Source organism: Pristis pectinata, chromosome 1 (assembly GCF_009764475.1).
Source record: "Pristis pectinata isolate sPriPec2 chromosome 1, sPriPec2.1.pri, whole genome shotgun sequence".
Classification (NCBI taxonomy): Eukaryota; Metazoa; Chordata; class Chondrichthyes; order Rhinopristiformes; family Pristidae; genus Pristis; species Pristis pectinata.
Window position 1 is genome coordinate 106,728,879 of NC_067405.1, and position 20,522 is coordinate 106,749,400.

Sequence of the window (20,522 nt, forward strand, 5' to 3'; positions counted from 1 at the left end):
CTTTTCTTAAAGCATTTATTGATTACAGTTTATAAAAAATTCTCTGTTTTTCGTCCTTTTGGTAAAGTTGGGCTGATGCACAGACACATATCCAGAACATTGCTGCATCTTTTGACCAGGAAGCTGCAGCTGTTCTAATGGCAAGATTGGCAGTTTACAGAGCAGAGACTGAAGAGGGACCAGATGTCCTTAGATGGCTAGACCGACAACTTATACGACTGGTAAGATCTATTTTCTGGTTGGGGGGAGGGGGAAGAGGCAAGAAATTTGATTGCCTATTTTATTCTGTTGTTCTGTTATTTTAAAAATATAATATGCAATATATTTTCTTCTTTATCAGTGTCAGAAATTTGGAGATTACCACAAGGATGATCCAGCCTCTTTCAAGTTCTCTGAAACATTTTCGTTGTACCCACAGGTATGAAGTGAGAACTTTATTTCAAATTATGTGTTTTTTTTTGTGATTTTTGGTTCACTTAAACTTTTAACATTGTGTTCATTTGAATATGTAAAGTATGCACTGTGGAGTTTAAAATTATGTTATTTTATGGAATTGCAAAATAATCTACAGATGCTGGAAATCTGATATAAAAAAAAACACAGAAAATGCTAGAAATTCTCAGCATGTCAGGCAACATCTTTGAAGAGAGAAACAGACCTTTCATCAAAACTGGGAAAAGGAGGAAATCAAATACATATTAAATTGCAGAGAAGGGAGAGTTGGACAGAACCTGGTGGAAGCTGAGAGATTGAGTGAAAGGAAGGTCATGATGCCATCTGAGAAAGGGTGATGAGAGCATGTTAATCGCAGTTGATCTGTCTGGAGCAGATATAAATAGAAAGAGATGAATGAGGAAAGGGGGGAAAAAAAACAAGTGCTGGATCTATGATATGCAATAAAGAACAAAACCTTGAATTGATAGAAATACGTTTGCTATACAAATGTACAGCAATTTTGTTTCTGTTTTAGTTTATGTTTCATCTGAGGCGTTCTCCATTCTTGCAAGTTTTTAACAACAGTCCTGATGAGAGTTCTTACTACCGTCACCATTTCATGCGCCAGGATCTTACACAGTCTCTTATTATGATTCAACCGATCCTATATGCCTATTCTTTTAATGGCCCTCCAGAGGTAAGAAGTCATGGTTCCAGATATTTCATTCATATGTGGATATCACATTGAATGATTGCTGAGCTGATATTACACCTGGGCTTTCAAATATTAAATGCAATGAGAGAATTCATTAATTTTTGCATTTAAATACATATTAATCTATGTTAAAATTATAATTTAAAAAAAAGATGGGATTTTTCTTAAGGGAGGGTGCTAAGGATCAATAGAATAAAAATACAGATCAACCATTATGTAATTGAATGGTGACTCAAGTTTGAGAATTTGAATGGTCTTGTTCCTGTTCAAATATTCTCCATGCAAAACTGACGAATGTCCAACACAAACTAATCATTAACCATTGTTTCCTAGTCCAAGCTGTGATCTTATTTGAAAAGCATTTGGGCATTTTCAGCTTAAGCAAGCTTGCACAGCATAAATTTAGTATAACTGTAGTGCCTGCTTAAAACAGTTTTTACTTGGTGCAGAGGCTACACTTATGTTATAAATGTGGCTTAAGCATGAACCCAATTGGTCACCAAACAAGAGCAGTGTTTACACTGAAGTTAAACTGAGCTAAATTAGTTTAGCATTGAAACAAAGTGAAGCTATTTTATATCAATCCCAAACTTAGGGGGAGGCAATTTTAAAAAAACAATAATGTAGTGTATTTGATTTGGAATGTGCAAACCAATTGGTCCCCAAAACCTGTGCCTTTACCTGACCTAATCACTGACCTAGAGTGGTTGTAAAGAGAGTTGGCTATGTGGTTGGCTATAAGCACTTGCTGTAAAATATATAATATACTTCCCCATATTTGTGCTTTTAATAAATCTCTAGGAAGGTTGTATGAAAATAGCATTGTGCTTCCAAGGCAAATTAAAGGTTGATTGCAGAATGCAAATAAACTGTCCCATCATAACAAAATAGGCATTGTTGTGGAGGGCAGTTTCATCAAATGTTTATGCTATACTTGAATTCAGTAGTGAAATTAAAGGAGAGGTGCTCCAGTAGCAGTTTTAATGGAGTGAGTAGCTATCAAATCTATTCAGAGTAAGAGAGTTACTTTTTAATTCATTTTTCAGCATGTGGGCATTGCTACAAGGCCAGGATATATTACTCATTCTTAATTGCTCTTGACAACATGGTGGCTTCGCTTTCACCTTGAGCTGCTGCAGTCCTGATGATGGGATGATTGACACTTAACAACCACAGCCATCTTCCTCATTTGAGATGCATCTCCAACTATTGGAGTGCTTTCAACTTGATGCCCATTGACTTTTTACCAGAGCTCCTGAATATCACAATCATGTGCTATTTTGATGTCAACAGCAATCAGTCTTACTGGACCAATGGAATTTGGCTGCTTTGGTCTGTGCTTTGAGGACTCTGATGATTTCTGGATCCACAGAGTCCTGGAGAAGCTCAATCTAAACATCCCTCAGCAGATTATTGAGAGTATCCTTAAGGACACCTTCCATCATTTTGTTGATGATTTGAGAGCAGACTAATTGGCTGGATTGGATTTGTCCTGCTTTTATGGGCAGATATGTATGGGAAATTTTCCACATCCTTGGGTGGATGCCAATGTTGTAACTGTACCAGAACAGCAAAGTTAGAGGAGGAGCTGCTTCTGAAGCATGTCTTCAGTATTACTGGTCCCACAGCCTTTCTACCTCTTGCATGTTCCCCTATAACTTGCAACCCATTCTGACTTGGAAATATATCATCATTTCATCATCGTCTGGAACTCTCTTACACCATTGCTATGTTAGAATACAGTCACCAGAAAAACTTAAGGAATTGAAAAAGGTGGCTCACTATCACCTTCTGAAGGACATAAGGGATGGGCAACAAATGCTGACCTTGCTGGCAATGCCAATATCCTAAATAATGAAAAAAATAATCTATTTGAGAAACCTTTGGTCAACATTTGAAATCTCCTCCTCTGTGGAATTGGGCACAGTTCTGAACATTGTAGCACAACAGGCAATTTAATTATAAAATGGTTTTATGGAAAATGTAAATGTACAAGGTGGGGAACTAAGGACAAATATACTCTTGTACAGCTTGTTTATCTCCCTGTATTTTGAATTTAATGTGTGCCTTTGAGGAGGAATATGGTAGTTTCCCTTTACTTGCTTTTGAGAAGCATTCTGATAATTGGAAAGTGTTTATTAAATTTTTCATCAAATTATAAACATGTTATTAGAAAGTATAAAAGGCAAGGAAGAAGACTTGCCTACTTCTAAATAATATAAAAGTATTGGCATTGACCCCAATGTGTTACGATTCTTGTATTTTAAAGTTATTTCTAAGAACCAAAAGTGACAACATACTTACACAGAATATCTAATGTCTAAAATGGCAAGGTACTTCTTGTGAAACAAAAAAGCACTGAGCCAGAAAAGATGTTAGTAGGTATATTAAAGGGTCTGAAAAGGATTGTAAGGAGATGGAGAGGTGGAGATCTTTAGAACATAGAACACTACAGTATAGTACAGGCCCTTCGGCCCACAATGTTGTGCCAACATTTTATCCTGCTCTAAGATCTACCTAACCCTTCCCTCCCATATAGCCCCCCCATTTCTCTATTATTCATGTGCCTATCCAAGAGTCTCTTAAATGTCCCTAATGTATCTGCCCTCACAACCTCTGCCAGCAGTGTGTTCCATGCACCCACCACTGTGTAAAAAAAAACTTACCCCTGACATCCCCCTTGTATCTTCCTCCAATCACCTTAAAATTATGTCCCCTCGTGTTAGCTATTGTCACCCTGGAAAAAAAAGTCTCTGACTGTCCACTCGATCTGTGCCTCTTCTTGTAGGTGACTCTATCAAGTCACCTCTCATCCTCCTTCGCTACAAAGAGAAAAGCCCTAGCTCGCTTAACCTATCCTCATAAGACATGCTCTCCAATCCAGGCAGCATCCTGGTAAATCTCCTCTGCACCCTCTCTAAAGCTTCCACATCTTTCCTATAATGAGGCGACCAGAACTGAACACAGTGTGGTCTAACCAGAGTTCTATAGAACTGCAACATTACCTCGCGGTTCTTGAACCCAGTACCCCAACTAATGAAGGCCAATGCACCATACACCTTCTTAACAACTCTATCGACCTACGCAGCAACCTTGAGGGATCTATGGACTTGGACCCCAAGATCCCTCTGTTCCTCCACACTGCTAAGAGTACTGCTATTAACCTTGTATTCTGCCTTCAAATTTGATCTCCTGAAGTGTATCACTTCACACTTTTCGGGGTTGAACTCCATCTGCCACTTCTCAGCCCAGATCTGCATTCTATCAAAATCCTGTTGTAATCTACAGCAACCTTCTACACTATCCACAATACCATCAACCTTTGTATCATCAGCAAACTTACTAACCCACCTTTCCACATCCTCATCCGAGTCATTTATAAAAATCACAAAGAGCAGGGGTCCCAGAACAGATCCCTGCGGAACACCACTGGTCACCGACCTCCGGGCAGAATATGCTCCATCTACCACCACCCTCTGGGGGAGCCAATTCTGAATCCACACAGCCATATTTCCCTGGATCCCATGCCTCCTGACTCTGAATAAGCCTTCCATGAGGAACCTTATCAAACACCTTACTAAAATCCATGTACACCACATCCACTGCTCTACCTTCATCAATGTGCTTTGTCACCTCAAAGAATTCAATCAGGCTCGTGACCTGCCCCTCACAAAGCCATGCTGACTGTCCCTAATCAGCCTATGCTTCTCCAAATGCCCGTAGACGAAAGGTAATTGCAGAAGATGGTTCCTAGGTACTTAAACCCTTGTTTACCAATGGTGTAGAAGGAGCCATTGTCATAGGAACAGAAGTTGAGTGGAGGTTAACAAGATCAAGAAGACTGAGGAGTAATCTGAATAAAACTGTGCTGCAATTAATGTTCTTGTGCTATTCTACTTCAACTACTACTGCAAAGTATATATAATCTAAAATTTTTGAGGGAGAAAGTGGCTGAATATGGTCACTTATGGGTCTAAAAAATTGCTTTGAAATGTGAAGATCAATGATTCTGAGAAAAACAATAATTTTATTATTTAAAATATTTTTCTTTTGTCCTCTTGTGAAGCCTGTCCTTCTAGATAGCAGCAGCATACTCCCTGATCGAATTCTTCTTATGGACACATTCTTCCAGATCCTTATCTACCATGGAGAGGTATGAACATCATTTTGAACAACAGTGGAATGGCCTGTATCTTGTGGTCATAATGATAGTAAATGATTGTTATATTGTGAAACCGGCTACAGTTTTGGGAGTATACAATTAAATATGGAAATCCAAAAGTTGCTGTCCACAATTCCCTGCTGGTCCATGGAGTGCACTGTTTTGCAGCGTAATCTTCTCAGTGAACTGCTTAAAAACTCAAGTATTTGCAAACTGTTCTCATTGTTTCAAAAAAACTGTAAAATATTGATCTTAATGGATTACCATTTCTTCAGATTCTAAATTCTGTGTTTTTAAAATTATTTTTCATTCTTTTAAAAGGTTTATCATATTTCATCTAATAATTAATTTCATAGGTAAATCTAACCTTTATTTTAAAATATTAGTTTTTACTTGGTTTAGTACTTCTGTCGATTGCTGAAATTCAGCCAATTCCCTGAAACAAGAATCTGACATCAAATAATCTTGGGAAGGTGAAATCAATGCTATTAAGATTGGGTATTTGTGGGCATCTTTCTTTGAAGCCAACAGTGTAGAGTGTTGCATCACTGCTGACTGTAAAATCTAGTGTCTCGGTTTTGGTCAGTATTCTTTCAATTATTCCATTTAAAACTACATTTGAAAAATCCTAATAGCTGTAATATTTAATTAATTTCAAGGTATTCTGTTTAGCATGTGTATAAACATCAAAGAAGTATCAATGGTATTTAAAATGAACAGAAACTTCTAAAGTTACCACAATTTAAGATTTTATGATTACTTAGCGTTCAATACCTCTTCACTTCATACAAATTGTTACATGGTTAAATTAACTGTTTATGGGAATAAATGAGAACAGTCATAGTAACTCATCAAATTACTAACTACTTTTCCTAGACCATTGCTCAATGGCGCAAAGCTGGCTATCATGATATGCCTGAATATGAAAACTTTCGACATCTGCTACAAGCACCAGTAGATGATGCCCAAGAGATACTGCACAGCAGATTCCCAATGCCTCGCTATGTTGATACTGAACACGGAGGGAGTCAGGTAATCACATTCTCCTTAAATGTTAATTCTGACTTTGAAATATCTATAAAATCAACAGCTTTAAAACAAAAAAAATTCAAAAACAGTCTTTTTCTTTGCAAAACATAAGTGACAAATGTTTATTTGCTGGGCACTTCACTTGCTTTAAATATTATTTGAAAAGTTGGTCTATTTTAATGACTCCAATATCTTGTTTTAGGGTACCCCAGTTGTATCTGGGAAATGGGAAGTAGATTTATGTTGTGTGCTTCTGATTTGGGATGTAGGATCAGGCTTATTAGAGGAATTGATCTTAAATTGTACTATCAACAGAAACAATGGAATTATCCCAACAACTTATGATGATTATTCGGACAAAGGTACCAGCTTAAATTTGCATCCTAGTAATTAAGGCATGTTATTTCCCCCCAAAAGCCTTACAGAGCAATCTGTTTTTATACTTTTGATATAATTGTATCTTTGATACAGTTACGACAATAACAGCATTTCTAAAAGGACTTCATTGCTTGTTGGACATTTGGGATTGTCCTTTGATTGTTAAAGCAAGTTCATTTTTTCCTTTAATATAATTTTTATATTTTATATTCAGGCTCGTTTCTTGTTGTCCAAAGTAAATCCTTCACAGACCCACAACAACATGTATGCATGGGGACAGGTAAGTCTGTCTGTCTTATACTCTAAAAGAATGTTATTTTTCTTAGCCAATGGAATTAAAATCCTGTAGAATGTAATGACTTATTTCCATTGCCAACTGCATACACTGGCTAATAGACTTATGTACTCCCAGACTGTAAGTTAGAATTTTCTGCAGTTTGCCTCTTTGTTTCCACTTGATGACAATACTTACTAATCAAATGAAAATATGATTTCAGATGTTTATGGAAAGGTAATATGAAAAAAATGATAGCAGAGGATACAATATCTAAGGATGTATCACCATTAATGATTAACTGAAAAAAATGCTATTGTTCGGAACTTGTAAGAACAACTGAACCACTCAACAACAATGTTCCCTCAAGAGTAATCTTATCGATTTTGTGACTTAAAAATGTACAAAATAAATCAACAAAGTGGATTAAGTTAACCTAGATACAAGATTTCAAATTTTGAAGGGCACTGCCTTTTGTAGTTTGATGTATGCTCTTAAAAACTAGCTAATTATTCCAGAAAATGACAAAGTAGCTTGTACAATTAACTTCCTATGTGAATCTTTCCATTAGGAGGCTGGAGCACCAATTCTCACAGATGATGTCAGTTTGCAAGTATTCATGGATCATCTGAAGAAGCTAGCAGTCTCTAGTGCCACCTGAATGTAGAATGGTGGTGAATTAATATGAGCCATGCAGTGAACAAAAAGAGATTTAGCAACTTAATTCAGTGCAGATTATATTATGCATTTACATCTGTGCTACTTGCCTTTTTGACAGAACAAATTTATATTGAATTGATAATAGACCAAAGAAGGTCTTGTGAATTGCTTGACTTTGTTAGATATATTATTGCTTTTGTCCTATCCTGTATAAAGGCATGCTGTATAAGTTGTGCATCTATATACACTACAGTGAAAAGCACTGACCCAGAGTTTCTAATTTCTGCCTTGAAGGAACAAATATCCACAACAGTATTTTTATGTATCTTATTTGCCCTGTTTTTCTAATTAACACAGTGTAACCTCTTATAGAACTCATTGTCAGCAAAGAACTTAAATTTGTGAATTTTGTGGAGAGCTTTGACTTTGCAGAAGTATTTGGACTTCACAAAGAATGCAGTACAAATTTGTCCTAAAATGCAAAAGCCTCAATTTCCACAAATTTTTGGCTGCAGTTTTAAACAGCTCTGTTGTATGTTATATAGCATTAGAAATGCAATATTCCAAATAAAACAAAATTGTTTAAAATATGCTTATTCACTTATTGTGTTTTATGTAGACTTTCTATGTGAAATATTTTCTGGTATTTATCACTATTTGCTTCAATTTTATTTACTTCATGGTGCAGATGTATTTGTACAATTTGAATGAAAGTTGCACTGATCCATATGGTGTCTTTGTGATTTATTGTGCATGCATAGAGCCAATCCCCAATGCACATAAAATTTGAATCATAAATAGATCAGATTGGATACTAATCGTATGTCAACATTCAAGTACAAGACTATGAATATGAGTAACATTCAGCACATAATTTGTTAATGAATATTTTTTAAATGTGTAATTTAAACTCAAAATACTTCATCCTCTGGCTAATCTACTTGAATGTGTGTTTAGTTTTATATGGCTCTACCCCTCAACATTCGATGTGAGTCAGTTGTGATAATGCATGACACCTTAGCACTAAAATCATGTTGCTAATTTATTCACCATCTTAATGTCACTAATTCATTTTTCATACAATGAGGAAAAGTGTATACGTATGTATCAGTCAAAAGGAGGTGTCAACTATTACAGATGTGGCTAGGATCTAATGTTGATTTGGGGCTTATATTGATGCTTCTAGGATAGTTGATTACTGTGCTAGGATAGTTGAATTGTACACAGTACTGCATGTGCAGTCTCACCAAGGCCCTAAATAACTACTTAATCCTCCTGTATTTGAGGCCAACATACCATTTGCCTCTGTAATTACTTGCTGCACCTGTATGTTGGTTTCCAATGACTTGCATTTTAGTGTTTTGAATTTTCATTGGTGGTTCCATGCTTCCAATTTTAAAATGCTGCAGAAAATGGCTTGCCATGATTAACGTTTCCCTTAATGGATTTCTAAGTATTCAAAAGAACATTAAAAAACTGAATCAAGAGTAGCCATCTGGCTTTTTGAGCCTGCTCCTCCTCTCAGCTAATCTACCTCCATGGTGCTCTAGTCTTGAAAATTCCAAAGATTTGCAAGAAATTTCTTCTCCTCTCAGTCTTAAATGGTCTATCATTTATTCTGAGGCTGTGACCCCTGTTCTTGACTCCTCAGACAGGGGAAACATATTCTCTGCATCTGGCCTGTAAGAACTTTGTAAGCTTCAATGAAGTTTCCTCTCATTCTTTAAAACTGTGCAGAATACAGGTGTAGTCTACTCAATCTCTCTTCGTACAGCAAACCCACCATTCCTGGCAACAATCTAGTGAATCTCTGCTGCATTCCCTCTTCAGTAAGTATGTCTTTTTTTAGGTAAGAGGGCCAGAATGGTACACATTACTGCATGTACAGTCTCACCAAGACCCTAAATAACTAAATCCTCCTGTACTTAAGGCCAACATACCATTTGCCTTTGTAATTACTTGCTGCACCTGTAAAAATATTCTGCCTTTCTGTTTTATGAACCAAAGTAGATAATTTTTTCACATCATATTGTATGTCATTTCCCACAAATTTGGCTTGCCTCTTCACATCCTCCTCCCTATGAGTAAGTTTGTACAGCAGCAAGCTTTGAAATGTGACGTTTCGTCATCTCAGCCAAATAAGTAAAATACTCACCGATAAGATCTTTGAGGTAAGGACTGGAATCTGCTGCTGGCTGTAATGAGTATACATCATCATCTAAAAGGACAGCAAACACAACCCTCTGTATTGAAAGACTGGTCATATCTATAATAGTCTTTTGAACTGTTTTCTAAAATGATTAAATGCAGAAGGTGACCAGAATATGTTGAGAAGGGTATCCTTTTGGTTGCATGCCATCCATCAATGAACTAGTATCGGGGAGTGAGAAATGGGAAGTTTAATTGATTTACTGTGTATGATTCTGCATGGTCCTTTGTACATTTTCTACAGATGGTGGTATTTAGGTTTTGATTCTATCCAGTACCACGCTTTTTAGGCTAAATATTCTGAGCTTGTTTTTAGAGGTGTATACGGTGCACAAGTTGAGATGCTTGCAGAAGATCCATGGTAGAGCGAAAGGAATGTTCAAACTGATTGGTTTACTATGAAGAATGGAAATTATTGCAGTGCTCTGGAGAGTGTGAAAGTGTTACGATTGGATGAAGTTAGCTATGTTATTGGACCAGTCAAAGATATGATTAGGTAAATTAGTTTTCTTAAATTTGAAATAGTAAGCAGTTTGATCTCAGTGCCAAGAAAAGCCACCAGGCTGCAGTACTGACTGCAGATGGGCAATATGTTGTTGGCTTTATGAAACTGAATAGTGAATATATACATACGTGAAGAAGCAAACCAATGCTTGATGAGAGTTTTAGGTGGCAGTCCAACCTACAAGAATAAATTATAGCATTCTGCTCAAAAGCATAAGTATAAAACTTCTGTGTATCATAAAATCCATAGTGTAGCTAGTGTTCGCTTGCTATCTCTACCTATTCATATTCTGGAGTTGGAGCAGTTACATAAGATTTGTGTATCACTTTTCATTAAACATGCCAGGATTTCTTGCCTCTCCACTTCACTGTCCAGCATGAAAGAGCAATTTGATAAATGGGTGGAAAACTGTTTAGAATTGTGAAGGTAAGATGAGAGTTGCATTCTTTAAATTGCCAGCTACATAGCAAACAAAACAATGGAAAAAATACTCTGTTTGACTTGTACATTTTTAATACATTTTAAGTTGTTTTAGTTCTTGGTCCTTGTCAGCCAAGCTTCAGTTATTAATATTTCTGCCTCAGAGCCAGGAGCTTCTGGGTTCAAATCAACCCTAGAAGCTTTCCATAAATCTTAGACTGATGCTCCAGTGCATTTCTGAGTGCAAGCTGTCTTTTAAATGGGATATTAAACCTAAGCACTCTCTGCTATCTCAGATGGACATAAAATGGATACATCATTTTGAAAAAGAGCCAGGCAGTCAATCCAGAGTTTAAGCCAATGTTTATTTGAAATGAATGTTACAAAAATATATTTTGATTATTATTATTTTGCTGCTGTGTGGGAGCATACTGTGCACAAATTAGTAGCAATTGTTCTTATAATAAAATGCAACTATTCTTCAAAAGTATTTCATTGGGACATAGAGAATGTGAAACACACTGCTTTTCTTCCTGTAACTGGTTAGAATGTCTGGGAAAATGCCTAGGTGAGGCTGCCTGCAGGCTTCTCTTGTTACGCTGCATTGAAGTGTTAGGTTGGTAATGCCTCATTTGCTGGTTTTGGAAAAAACCTGCTGATGGAAGCCATTCATGTACAGGAGTAGGCCACTCAGCTCCCTGAGCCTGCACCACCCTGCGATAAGATTATGGCTGAACCAAACTTGGCCTCAACACCACTTTTCTGCTCTCAGCCCGTATCCCTTGACTCCCTTAACAGTGGTTTCATGATCAGTATTTGGATACCTGAGTGCCCACAAGACCCACTTCACTATCAATAGTGTGCTATTTACAAAATTCATTGTAATCACTAGCTATACTTCATTGAAGCCCCTCCCATACTCATAACTTCAACCATCTAGAAAGACAATTACAGCAAGTGCATTGGATTTCTACTGCCTGCAGATTCCTCTTCTGACTTGGAAATGTATTCCTGTTTGTTTACTGTTTCCAGGCCTAAATTCTGGAATTTTCTACCCAATTGCACCAAAAGGACTGCAATAGTTCAAGGAGATTGTGCACCACCACCTTCAGAGTAGTTAGGGATGGATACTAAATAATGTCTTGGTCAATAAAGTCCACTTCCTGTGGGGGGAAGAAACCGCTGGAGATACTCAGCAGGTCAGGCAACATCTGTGGAGAGAGAGAGAATGAATTCAAGGTTCAGGTCAATGATCCTTTATCAGAACTAATTAAATATACAATGTTGATATTTTAACATGAGACTAATGGATGTTATTCAGTACAATTCATGATATATCCCTGCTTTGTTTGCACATCTGAAATGCAAAACAAATAGCAATATTATATACTTGGGTTACCAGGATAAGGACGCTTATGCTTTCATCTGATGTGTAAGTTATCCCAGACATTCACAGTATTCCTTTATATCTTGTGAATCATCACATCCAGACTGCTTTATAGTCAGTGCTAATTTCAGTTTTTTTTATATTTCATAATATTTTAAATAGGAGGAACATTGTGGAAGCATTACTTTTAAATCTAAGCATTTGTTATTTCACATGGCATTGCTCCAACATTTATTGGTTCAACCCTGGTTTCCCCATTTAGAGGTGATTTAAGACTTGCGGTGAAGGAACTGAATAATATTACAGTGGTAAGTTTCAAAATTTTAATCTAACACAAGAAATTGAGTTGAGGTTTACTTATCAAAATTAAGTCTTTTACAAATCTTTATTATCTGAAATTTAATATTTGTGGTACGTTACATTTTTAAGAATAAAAATGTTCCTAAAAAAGTACTATATAAACTAAAGCAACAATAAATGTCAGTTTGAACAATCTAGCCAAACTCCTCAGCTGTTTCCTGTTCTCATTGTTGATGGAAAATTTCTAAAGCTGCTTGAAAACTACAAATAGATTGCTTCCATATCTACCACTACTGGAGATCCAATGAAGTATCCACACAAGTTTTCTAGATGTAGGGTCTCGAAATGAAACATTGACTGTCCATTTCCCTCCATAGATGCTGCCTTGACCCACTGAGTTCCTCTAGCACTTTGTGTGTTGCTCCTAATTTAAACTACAGCATTATCAGTATCAGTAAGATGCTCTATGCCCTGTGGTGCCCATTGGTCACAGAAGCCCCAAACAGTATCCTGTTACTCTCCTGCAGGAGTTAATTTGAGAAATGTATCCCTCCTTACTCTCCTGGTGCACGTGATCTTGTGGCCTAGAGACTGAGACCATTTGCACAGCAACTTTGTCTGCTGTCTGGTTTGTTGTTCATTATGTGTTGGAATATATGCATTTTGCATTGCAATTCTAAACAGTGGTTTGAGTTTTTAAAAATTCTTTGTGGTAACTTATTCCTTGGCTTGTTTTTTGTTGTGGCTAGAAATGTTCATGATCTGTATTTAAATGAAGCGCATTGCCTTTGACGCTGTATGATCACTAGGTTATTTCATCATCTGTGAACTCTGGCTTGATGTTTCTCACATTTCTGGAACTTTTGATTGAGACTTTGTATATTATTCGGGGGATCTTATGATCTTCAGCTTCAGTAAGTGGTGTGATGACTTCCAACCAACATTTAAACTGGTCAGTTACTCAGGGCCACATGTTACGTCAGCCAGAAACTGATGACAACAGATGGAGAGAGCAGGTGCAGAATTGTGTTGTGTTTGGAGTTACCCAATCATACATGGTGATGCTGGATTTTCCTATTTGTTAAATCTGGTTTTGATTTTCCTATGAACATCCTTTTCTTTCAAATTTTCTTATACATTATTAATTTGACACTTCTTCCAATACAAGTAAATTCCTTTTGGGGCAATGGCTTATTATCTGCTCTACCACCCAATTCCCTCTATAAAGAGCTTCTCCCAACCTGTCTCTTCACCTCCCAGCTTTACCCTCCTTCCCAATACTGTTTCTGGTCTCTCCTCCAACTCCCTTCATGCAGGCTGCTTTTGCCATCTCTTCCTATCCCTTCACCATCCGCAATGTCAATGCAAGTTAAACCCTAGAGCTCTGATTCCAATTAATCTTTACCATACAAGCTTGCAAAAGAGAGGAAAAGACCAATTAATCTACTGATCTGTTCTTTCTTAATTTGGCATGAACTTGTGGACCATCATCTGCACTCTACCCCACACACCCACACTATCTCCTGTGGGAGGCAAATAAACCAACCCCCTCCCCCAAATTTTGGGTCATTTGATGAAAACAAATTCCTTTTTGACTCCAAAATGACCATACTGATGGAGATGGAGGAAATCCCATCTCCCAATCAATGTACAAACTACCTCCTCTGTGGCTTTGGCTGTCACTCCAGACCAGACCACAGGTCACTGGTAGCGCACATGTTGCTGAGCTAGAGGTTTGTGTGTAAAGTCCCATTTCCTGAGAACATAACGTGGGCTTTAGTGCAGTACTAAATATAGCTGGTGGCATCTTTTATGAGGCCCATTAAATCAAGTATCCATCTGCCTGTTAAAGTTAATGTGATATATCTATTATAAGAAGAAAGAGTGTTCATGTGATTCTGACCAATAGTCATCCCTTAATTATGTCCACAAAAATAGATTATCTGTAAGGCCCCATGTAAATTGGAGGATAAGCTTCAAAAATCGCAGCTGAATTGTGGACAAGGCAAATAAGATTCTCAAAAAAAAATTATTTTTATTAATAGCAGTAATGTGCAAGAGACTCTAAGTTTATTTGTTTCTAGAGCAGCATCACTTTAAACTACACAAACACTTTTTATAATTTTTAAAAAGGTTTAAATCATGTCACTTAGCCAACTTGTGCAGTGCTTAACCTCAGTAACTATCATTTTGTTTACCCACACACATCTCTTGGTGCACTGCAGTTCATTGCTCCATCCAGGGAGCTGATTGGTTTGGTTCACAGAAGTCTGGTGCAGGAACAGGTGAGTCTGTGATTGCTTGCAATGGGAATGGCCAAAGTGGAGGCCAGAGTTTCTGGGAGAGGCTGACTCAGTGGCCTGAGACTCCGGTAGAAGTAATGGTCAGATAATCTGGCTCATTGTACTGGAGCTTGATATCACACAGACTGCAATATTGCCATTGGGTATGACCTTATCATCTGATCATTTATTTGACTTACTGCAGTTTGGGAAACGTGCGCTAGACTTTTAAGTAAATCTCGCTTTGGTAATTTGACTCATTCCAGAAACAAAATCAGGGAAAAGCTCTCATCATGTATTAATAATACCTTTTATTTTGAGAGGATCCAGCCAGATGGTAAATGAGTAGGCAAGTTGCTTTAGCATTGTTTTCATGAGGGAGGAGGTGAGTTGTTACCCAAGATCTGCTTCAGCTTCAGCTTCAACTTACTGAAAAGCATTGCTAGGAGAAAACCCAAGTAATAAGAACTCTTTGTGATTTATTCAGACACTGTTGGTAAGGGAGCAGTGATGGATCGTTCATTATGTAGCTAACAGCTCTATTAAAGAACAACTTATCTTGCAACTCAGTGTAGAGAACACCACAGGTGAATTGCCAGTGAAAATAAATTAGACCAGAGTTTGTTGGGGAATGCTGCCAGTTACATGTGGAACTGCTGGCACATCCCACAAAAACGTCAGTGAGTCTATGACTGCTGCACAAACAGGAACTCCTCAGCTTGCTGCGCCTGTGCACTGGTGACTTCCTAATTGCTCTGTTGCTGCATTCAAGGTGGGCAATATTCTGGAACAGCCTGCAGTAGGTTAAACCTGTCATGGAAGATCTCCTTCATTAAGTTCAGATGAGAAAAAGAACTGTGAGGGATTAACTAATGTTAGTATTTTATTTTAGTTAGTAATGTTTTTAATTGTTTATGTGTTTTAAAGTGCTTTAGATATATTTTTAAAGTGGACTAATATGCTAATGCTTTTTTTCATATCTTGATTCATTTTTAATGGTTTTGGAATGTCTTCGAATGTTTCTGATTATCAAAAACCTTCAAAGTAATTGATAGTGTAGTTCAGCATTTTTATGGTTCCAGCTTATTATGGCCCCCACCCTCCCCCACAAACTCCAAGCTACCATCCTCTTCACCAACCACCAAGTCAAAATTGTCAATCCCACACTCCTTCCCCTCAAACCCACAATTCTTCCAACTCTTCTCCCTCCAACACCCTGCCTCCCACCCCCCCACCTCCACCTCCACCTCCAAGGCCAGGCACTGTCACATCACTGACACTTTCCTGACTGCAAATTCTGGCCTATTATTTATCTGTTCTGACAAACCTTGAAACATGGACTGTTTCTCTTTCCACAGATGCTGCCTGACCTGCTGAGCTTTTCTTTTGCCAGCATTTTCTATTTTTGTGTCAGATTTCCAGCATCTGCAGTCTATTTTGATTTTCTGTTATTTACTGAGAAGCTAATTAGACGGTAGCAGTACCAGTTTAGCACCACTAGAGGGAATCCTATTGCTATGCTGCAGCTCAGAAAGTTCTCCAAAAGTCTCTAAGCTATAACTGCAGCGTTCGTATTATCTCAGATTGACTGCACATCTCAACATTTAGTTAGTGGCAGATTAATTGTGCTATGTATAAAATAAATCTCAAAAACATTAGTGTTATGCAATGCTGTCATCTGCTTTGCATTATTATTGATCATTTTTATAATATTCATCTGCTATTCAACAGCCCAAATTAGCTAATTGACTTGGAACATTTATCTGTTGAAATGTCAGTAAATCCAGGACTTCAGCGGAGACCAGCAGCAGAGCCGAATCTGTCTGAGGTTCTTGGATCCTGACTATAGAAAGTAAAGCTGTGGGAAGGATAAGCAGATATGATCCTATAAAAATATTACTTGTGCTTTATTTAACTTTTTAAATTTTCAGATAATTTATATGACTTCATATTTTAAATTAAAACAATAATGTTACTAATTTTTAAATTCACTTTTATTAATTTTAAAAATGTTTCTGAATTTCAGATGTTCAAGAACATTTAAAAGCCTGGTCAGCTACAGCAGCTGGCAAAACCGTCTGCTGGACTTCACTGCATCAGTCATGCTTCTATCACTGTTCAGGGTCTCGGAGCTGGACTCTAATGTTTCAACCAACAAGTTGGGCCTTCCATGTTTGAATTAGGTAAATGGTGGGTTTTGATTGTGAGTGATGAGTCCATGGCAACAATTTGGGCCAATGTTTAGAAATCTTCTCTGCATTTAGTTTACCCAAGCTTCCTGCAATGGCTTATGAATTTTTTTCTTATAGATTTTCTTCTAATATTTCTTCATTAACTTTTTGGGTTCTTTCCATAAACCCTGTAGCTTCCTACTGCAGGTACAGAAAGTAATTAGGAAAGCAAACAAAATATATGTCATTTCTTACTGAGGAATTGAATATAAAAGTAGGGAAGTTATGCTTAACTTGTGTACAATGTTAGTTAGTAATGTGCTGGAATTTGTGGCTGGAGTAGCAGTGAAAATGTCAGTGTTCACTCACATTACCAAGTAAAACTGACATCATCTTCTGCTATCTGAATACACATCATAAAATGTGAATACACAGAAGTTGTGATTAGTGATGCCCTGCTTTGTAATGCTCACAGAATCTGTGATCTGATGTGAACTTCAACTTTCTGAACTTCAGTAAAAAAAAATCCTTTCGGTAAGTGGCAAAAAGATTCAAAGGGGAGTTGATGAAAATGTGAGGCAGAATGGTTGCAGGGGTACAGGGAAATAAGGGCAGGGGAATGGGACTAATAAGATTGCCCATTAGGAGCCGGCATGGTCCTGATGAGTTAAATTATCTTCTAAGCGGCAGTAAAAATGTTTCATTCAAAACTGAGGCTGATTTGACTCAAGCAATATGAAGATAGGATGGGAAAGTCGATTTCACCTAGAATTCAGACAAGATTTTGAATGAGAGAGCTGGCTGTAAGGGAATTAGGGTCTTCGTATATTCCTATTTCTTATAAAGTCCTCTGGTTGGGTGGCAGCAGGTGTCACAGAAAGATTTTTAAGATATCTTTATTAGTCACGTGTACATCGAAACACATGGTGAAATGCATCTTTTGCATAAAGTGTTCTGGGGGCAGCCCGCAAGTGTCGCCATGCTTCCAGCGCCAACATAGCATGCCCACAACTTCCTAACCCGTACATCTTTGGAATGTGGGAGGAAACCAGAGCACCCAGAGGAAACCCACGCAGACATGGGGAGAGCATACAAGCTCCTTACAGACAGCGGCTGGTATTGTACCCGGGTCGCTGGCGCTGTAATAGTGTTACACTAACTGCTACACTACCATGCCTTCATATCTTTAAAAATGCTTGCAGTAAGTGTGAAAATGACAACTAAACTGGACCATTCAGGGTCCCCTATGTTTTAAGTGAAAGTGGAATACTGAAATATGGTTTCACATACTCTTAGTAATACAATAGTTGTACTTGGTTAAATCTCTGGGATTATTGATTCACTTTTTCCTAAAAGTCCTCAAGGGAATGGGGTACCATCATCTAATTTAGCAGTGAGTTTAAGAGGATTTAACATGGGTTTAGCTGGATTCAGCTTTCAGATTACTTAAATAAAGCAATATAACCAGGGAATCTCCCTGATTGATCTTGACTGCCAAGAATCATGAACAGTTGAAACATGCCAGCTTACTGTGGAGGAAGCTGGTGTCTGCCACACATCAATCGTTGCAAGTATTTCAAATAAAGGAAAGACCAAAAGCAATGGCCTTATCTAACTCTGTGACTGTAAATCCTTTTAATGCTTTCAATTCTATAACTCAAGAGAAAGGTTTTTTGGCAATTGACACTGTGGTATTCACAAGAGGTTAATTAGTACTGGAGCAAAAACTAAACCGCTGGGAGACTCTGTGGGTCAAGCAGCATCTGCAGAAGCAAAGGGATGGTCAATGTTTTGGGTCGAGACCCTGCATCAGGACTGGACAGTTCATTTTTTGTTCCAGATACCAGCATCTGCAATCTCTTGTGCCTTTTTAATCAGTACTGATCAGTTCAGTGAACTGTGCTTGTGACTTGCTTTGGTGCTTTTTTTCCATTTTAATTCACTGTTTTTGCAACTAGTTTACTTTTGTGAATCTGATTGCGTGTTAGTAAACTTAAGAAATGGAACTTCCATGGTCTTCCTGTTTTCAATTATTCTAAATACCAGTCAAAAAGTCAGAGCTTTGTACAGCACAGAAACAGGCCCTTTGGCCCACCATATCCATGCAATAACCATGTCCATAAAGTCCTCCAATCCAAACAACATCCTGGTGAATCTCCTCTGCACTCTTTCCAGCACAACCACATCCTTGCTAGAGTGTGGCAAACAACTGCACATAATACTCCAAGTAAGGCCTAACCAGTGTTTTGTAAATTTCCAACATAATGTCCCAACTTTTATATTCCGTGGTCCAACCGATAAAGGCAAACATGCCATATGCTGCCTTCACCACCCTATCTATCTGTGTTGCCAATTTAAGGGTACTGTGGGCTTGAACTCTGTTCATCAACATCTCTTAGTGCCCTACCATTTACTGTACATGTCCTATCCCTATTTGACTTCCCAAAATGCTTCACCCTGCACTTGCCAGAATTAAATTCCATATACCAACGCTCTGACCAACTTTCTGTCTGATCTATATCTTGCTGCAGCCTAACACAACCTTGACCACTAACCACAACATCAGCAACTTTTGTGTCATCTACAAACTATGTTAATTGGCCACTGTAAATTGTTTCTAGGGTGTAAGTGGGTGGTAGAATCTGGTAGGAGTTAAAGAAAGTGTGGGGAGAATGGGGAAAAAGAGGAACTAATGTAGAATTAGTGTAAAATGGGTGGTTGGTAGTTGGTGTGTCTGTGCCTGTTTCTGTGTTGTGTATCTCAATGACTTTATGACTCTATACCTCCTATATTTACATCCATGTCATTAATATATTATCATAAACAACAAGGGTACCAGCATTGATCCCAACAGTACACCACTGGTCACATATTTCCAATCAGAAAAGCATGTTTCCATCACTACCCTCTGCCTCCTATCACCAAGCCAACTTTGGATCTATTTAGCCAGCTCACCTTGAATCCAATGTGCCTTAACCTTCTGGACCAGCCTACCATATAGAACCTTGTCAACTGCCTTATTAAAGTCCACATAGGCAATGTCTACTGCCCTGCCTTCATCAATCTTCTTAGTTGCCTTCTCAAAAAACTCAGTCAAATTAGTGAGAAAGGAATTCCCCTGCACAAAGCCATGCTCACTATCCCTGATCACCCCCTACCTTTCCAAATGTACATAAATGCTATCCCATTTGTACTTTCTCCAATTATCTCCCTACACTGACATAAGGCTCACTGGCATATAGTTATCTGGCTTATCCCTGCTGCCCCTCTTAAATGAAGGAACAAGAGCCAAAGTCAAGTACATGTATGCACAGGTGCAATGAGAAACTTACTTGCAGCAGCATCACAGGCACATAGCATCAGATAAGCAGCATTCACAAGAAAAAAAAACATAGACACAATTTTTACAATTAGAACAAAAACATAGTCCATTTTAGAGCAAAGTGATCAATGTGGTCATAGTGTTGCTATACTGTAATGATTAGGGTTGCGCCAGTTGGTTCAAGAACTGACTGGTTGAAAGGGAAGTAGCTGTTCTTGAACCTGGTGGTGTGAGACTTCAGGCTTCTGTACCTCCTGCCTGATGGTAACTGTGA

The 20,522-nt window shown here is 37.9% G+C and overlaps 1 protein-coding gene and 1 long non-coding RNA gene across 3 annotated transcripts in view; both read left to right on the plus strand.

The window, feature by feature from the left end:
* sec23a (Sec23 homolog A, coat complex II component) overlaps positions 1 to 8,380 on the plus strand; it is a 49,410-nt gene extending 41,030 nt beyond the window's left edge. Inside the window, exons 14-20 of one of the 2 annotated variants that reach the window (XM_052011386.1) lie at positions 68 to 221; positions 341 to 418; positions 971 to 1,132; positions 5,217 to 5,303; positions 6,189 to 6,344; positions 6,934 to 6,999; positions 7,565 to 8,380. In XM_052011386.1, the coding sequence (XP_051867346.1) occupies positions 68 to 221; positions 341 to 418; positions 971 to 1,132; positions 5,217 to 5,303; positions 6,189 to 6,344; positions 6,934 to 6,999; positions 7,565 to 7,654 (793 nt within the window). In that variant the 3' untranslated portion in view covers positions 7,655 to 8,380. The remainder of the gene's footprint in view (positions 1 to 67; positions 222 to 340; positions 419 to 970; positions 1,133 to 5,216; positions 5,304 to 6,188; positions 6,345 to 6,933; positions 7,000 to 7,564) is intronic. The other variant, XM_052011395.1, reaches the window with a different exon arrangement.
* Positions 8,381 to 15,558: 7,178 nt separating this feature from the next.
* Positions 15,559 to 20,522, plus strand: part of LOC127577653 (uncharacterized) — a 37,236-nt gene continuing 32,272 nt past the window's right edge. The window contains exons 1-2 of the long non-coding RNA XR_007957412.1: positions 15,559 to 15,629; positions 16,782 to 16,938. This is a non-coding gene — a long non-coding RNA (uncharacterized LOC127577653). The remainder of the gene's footprint in view (positions 15,630 to 16,781; positions 16,939 to 20,522) is intronic.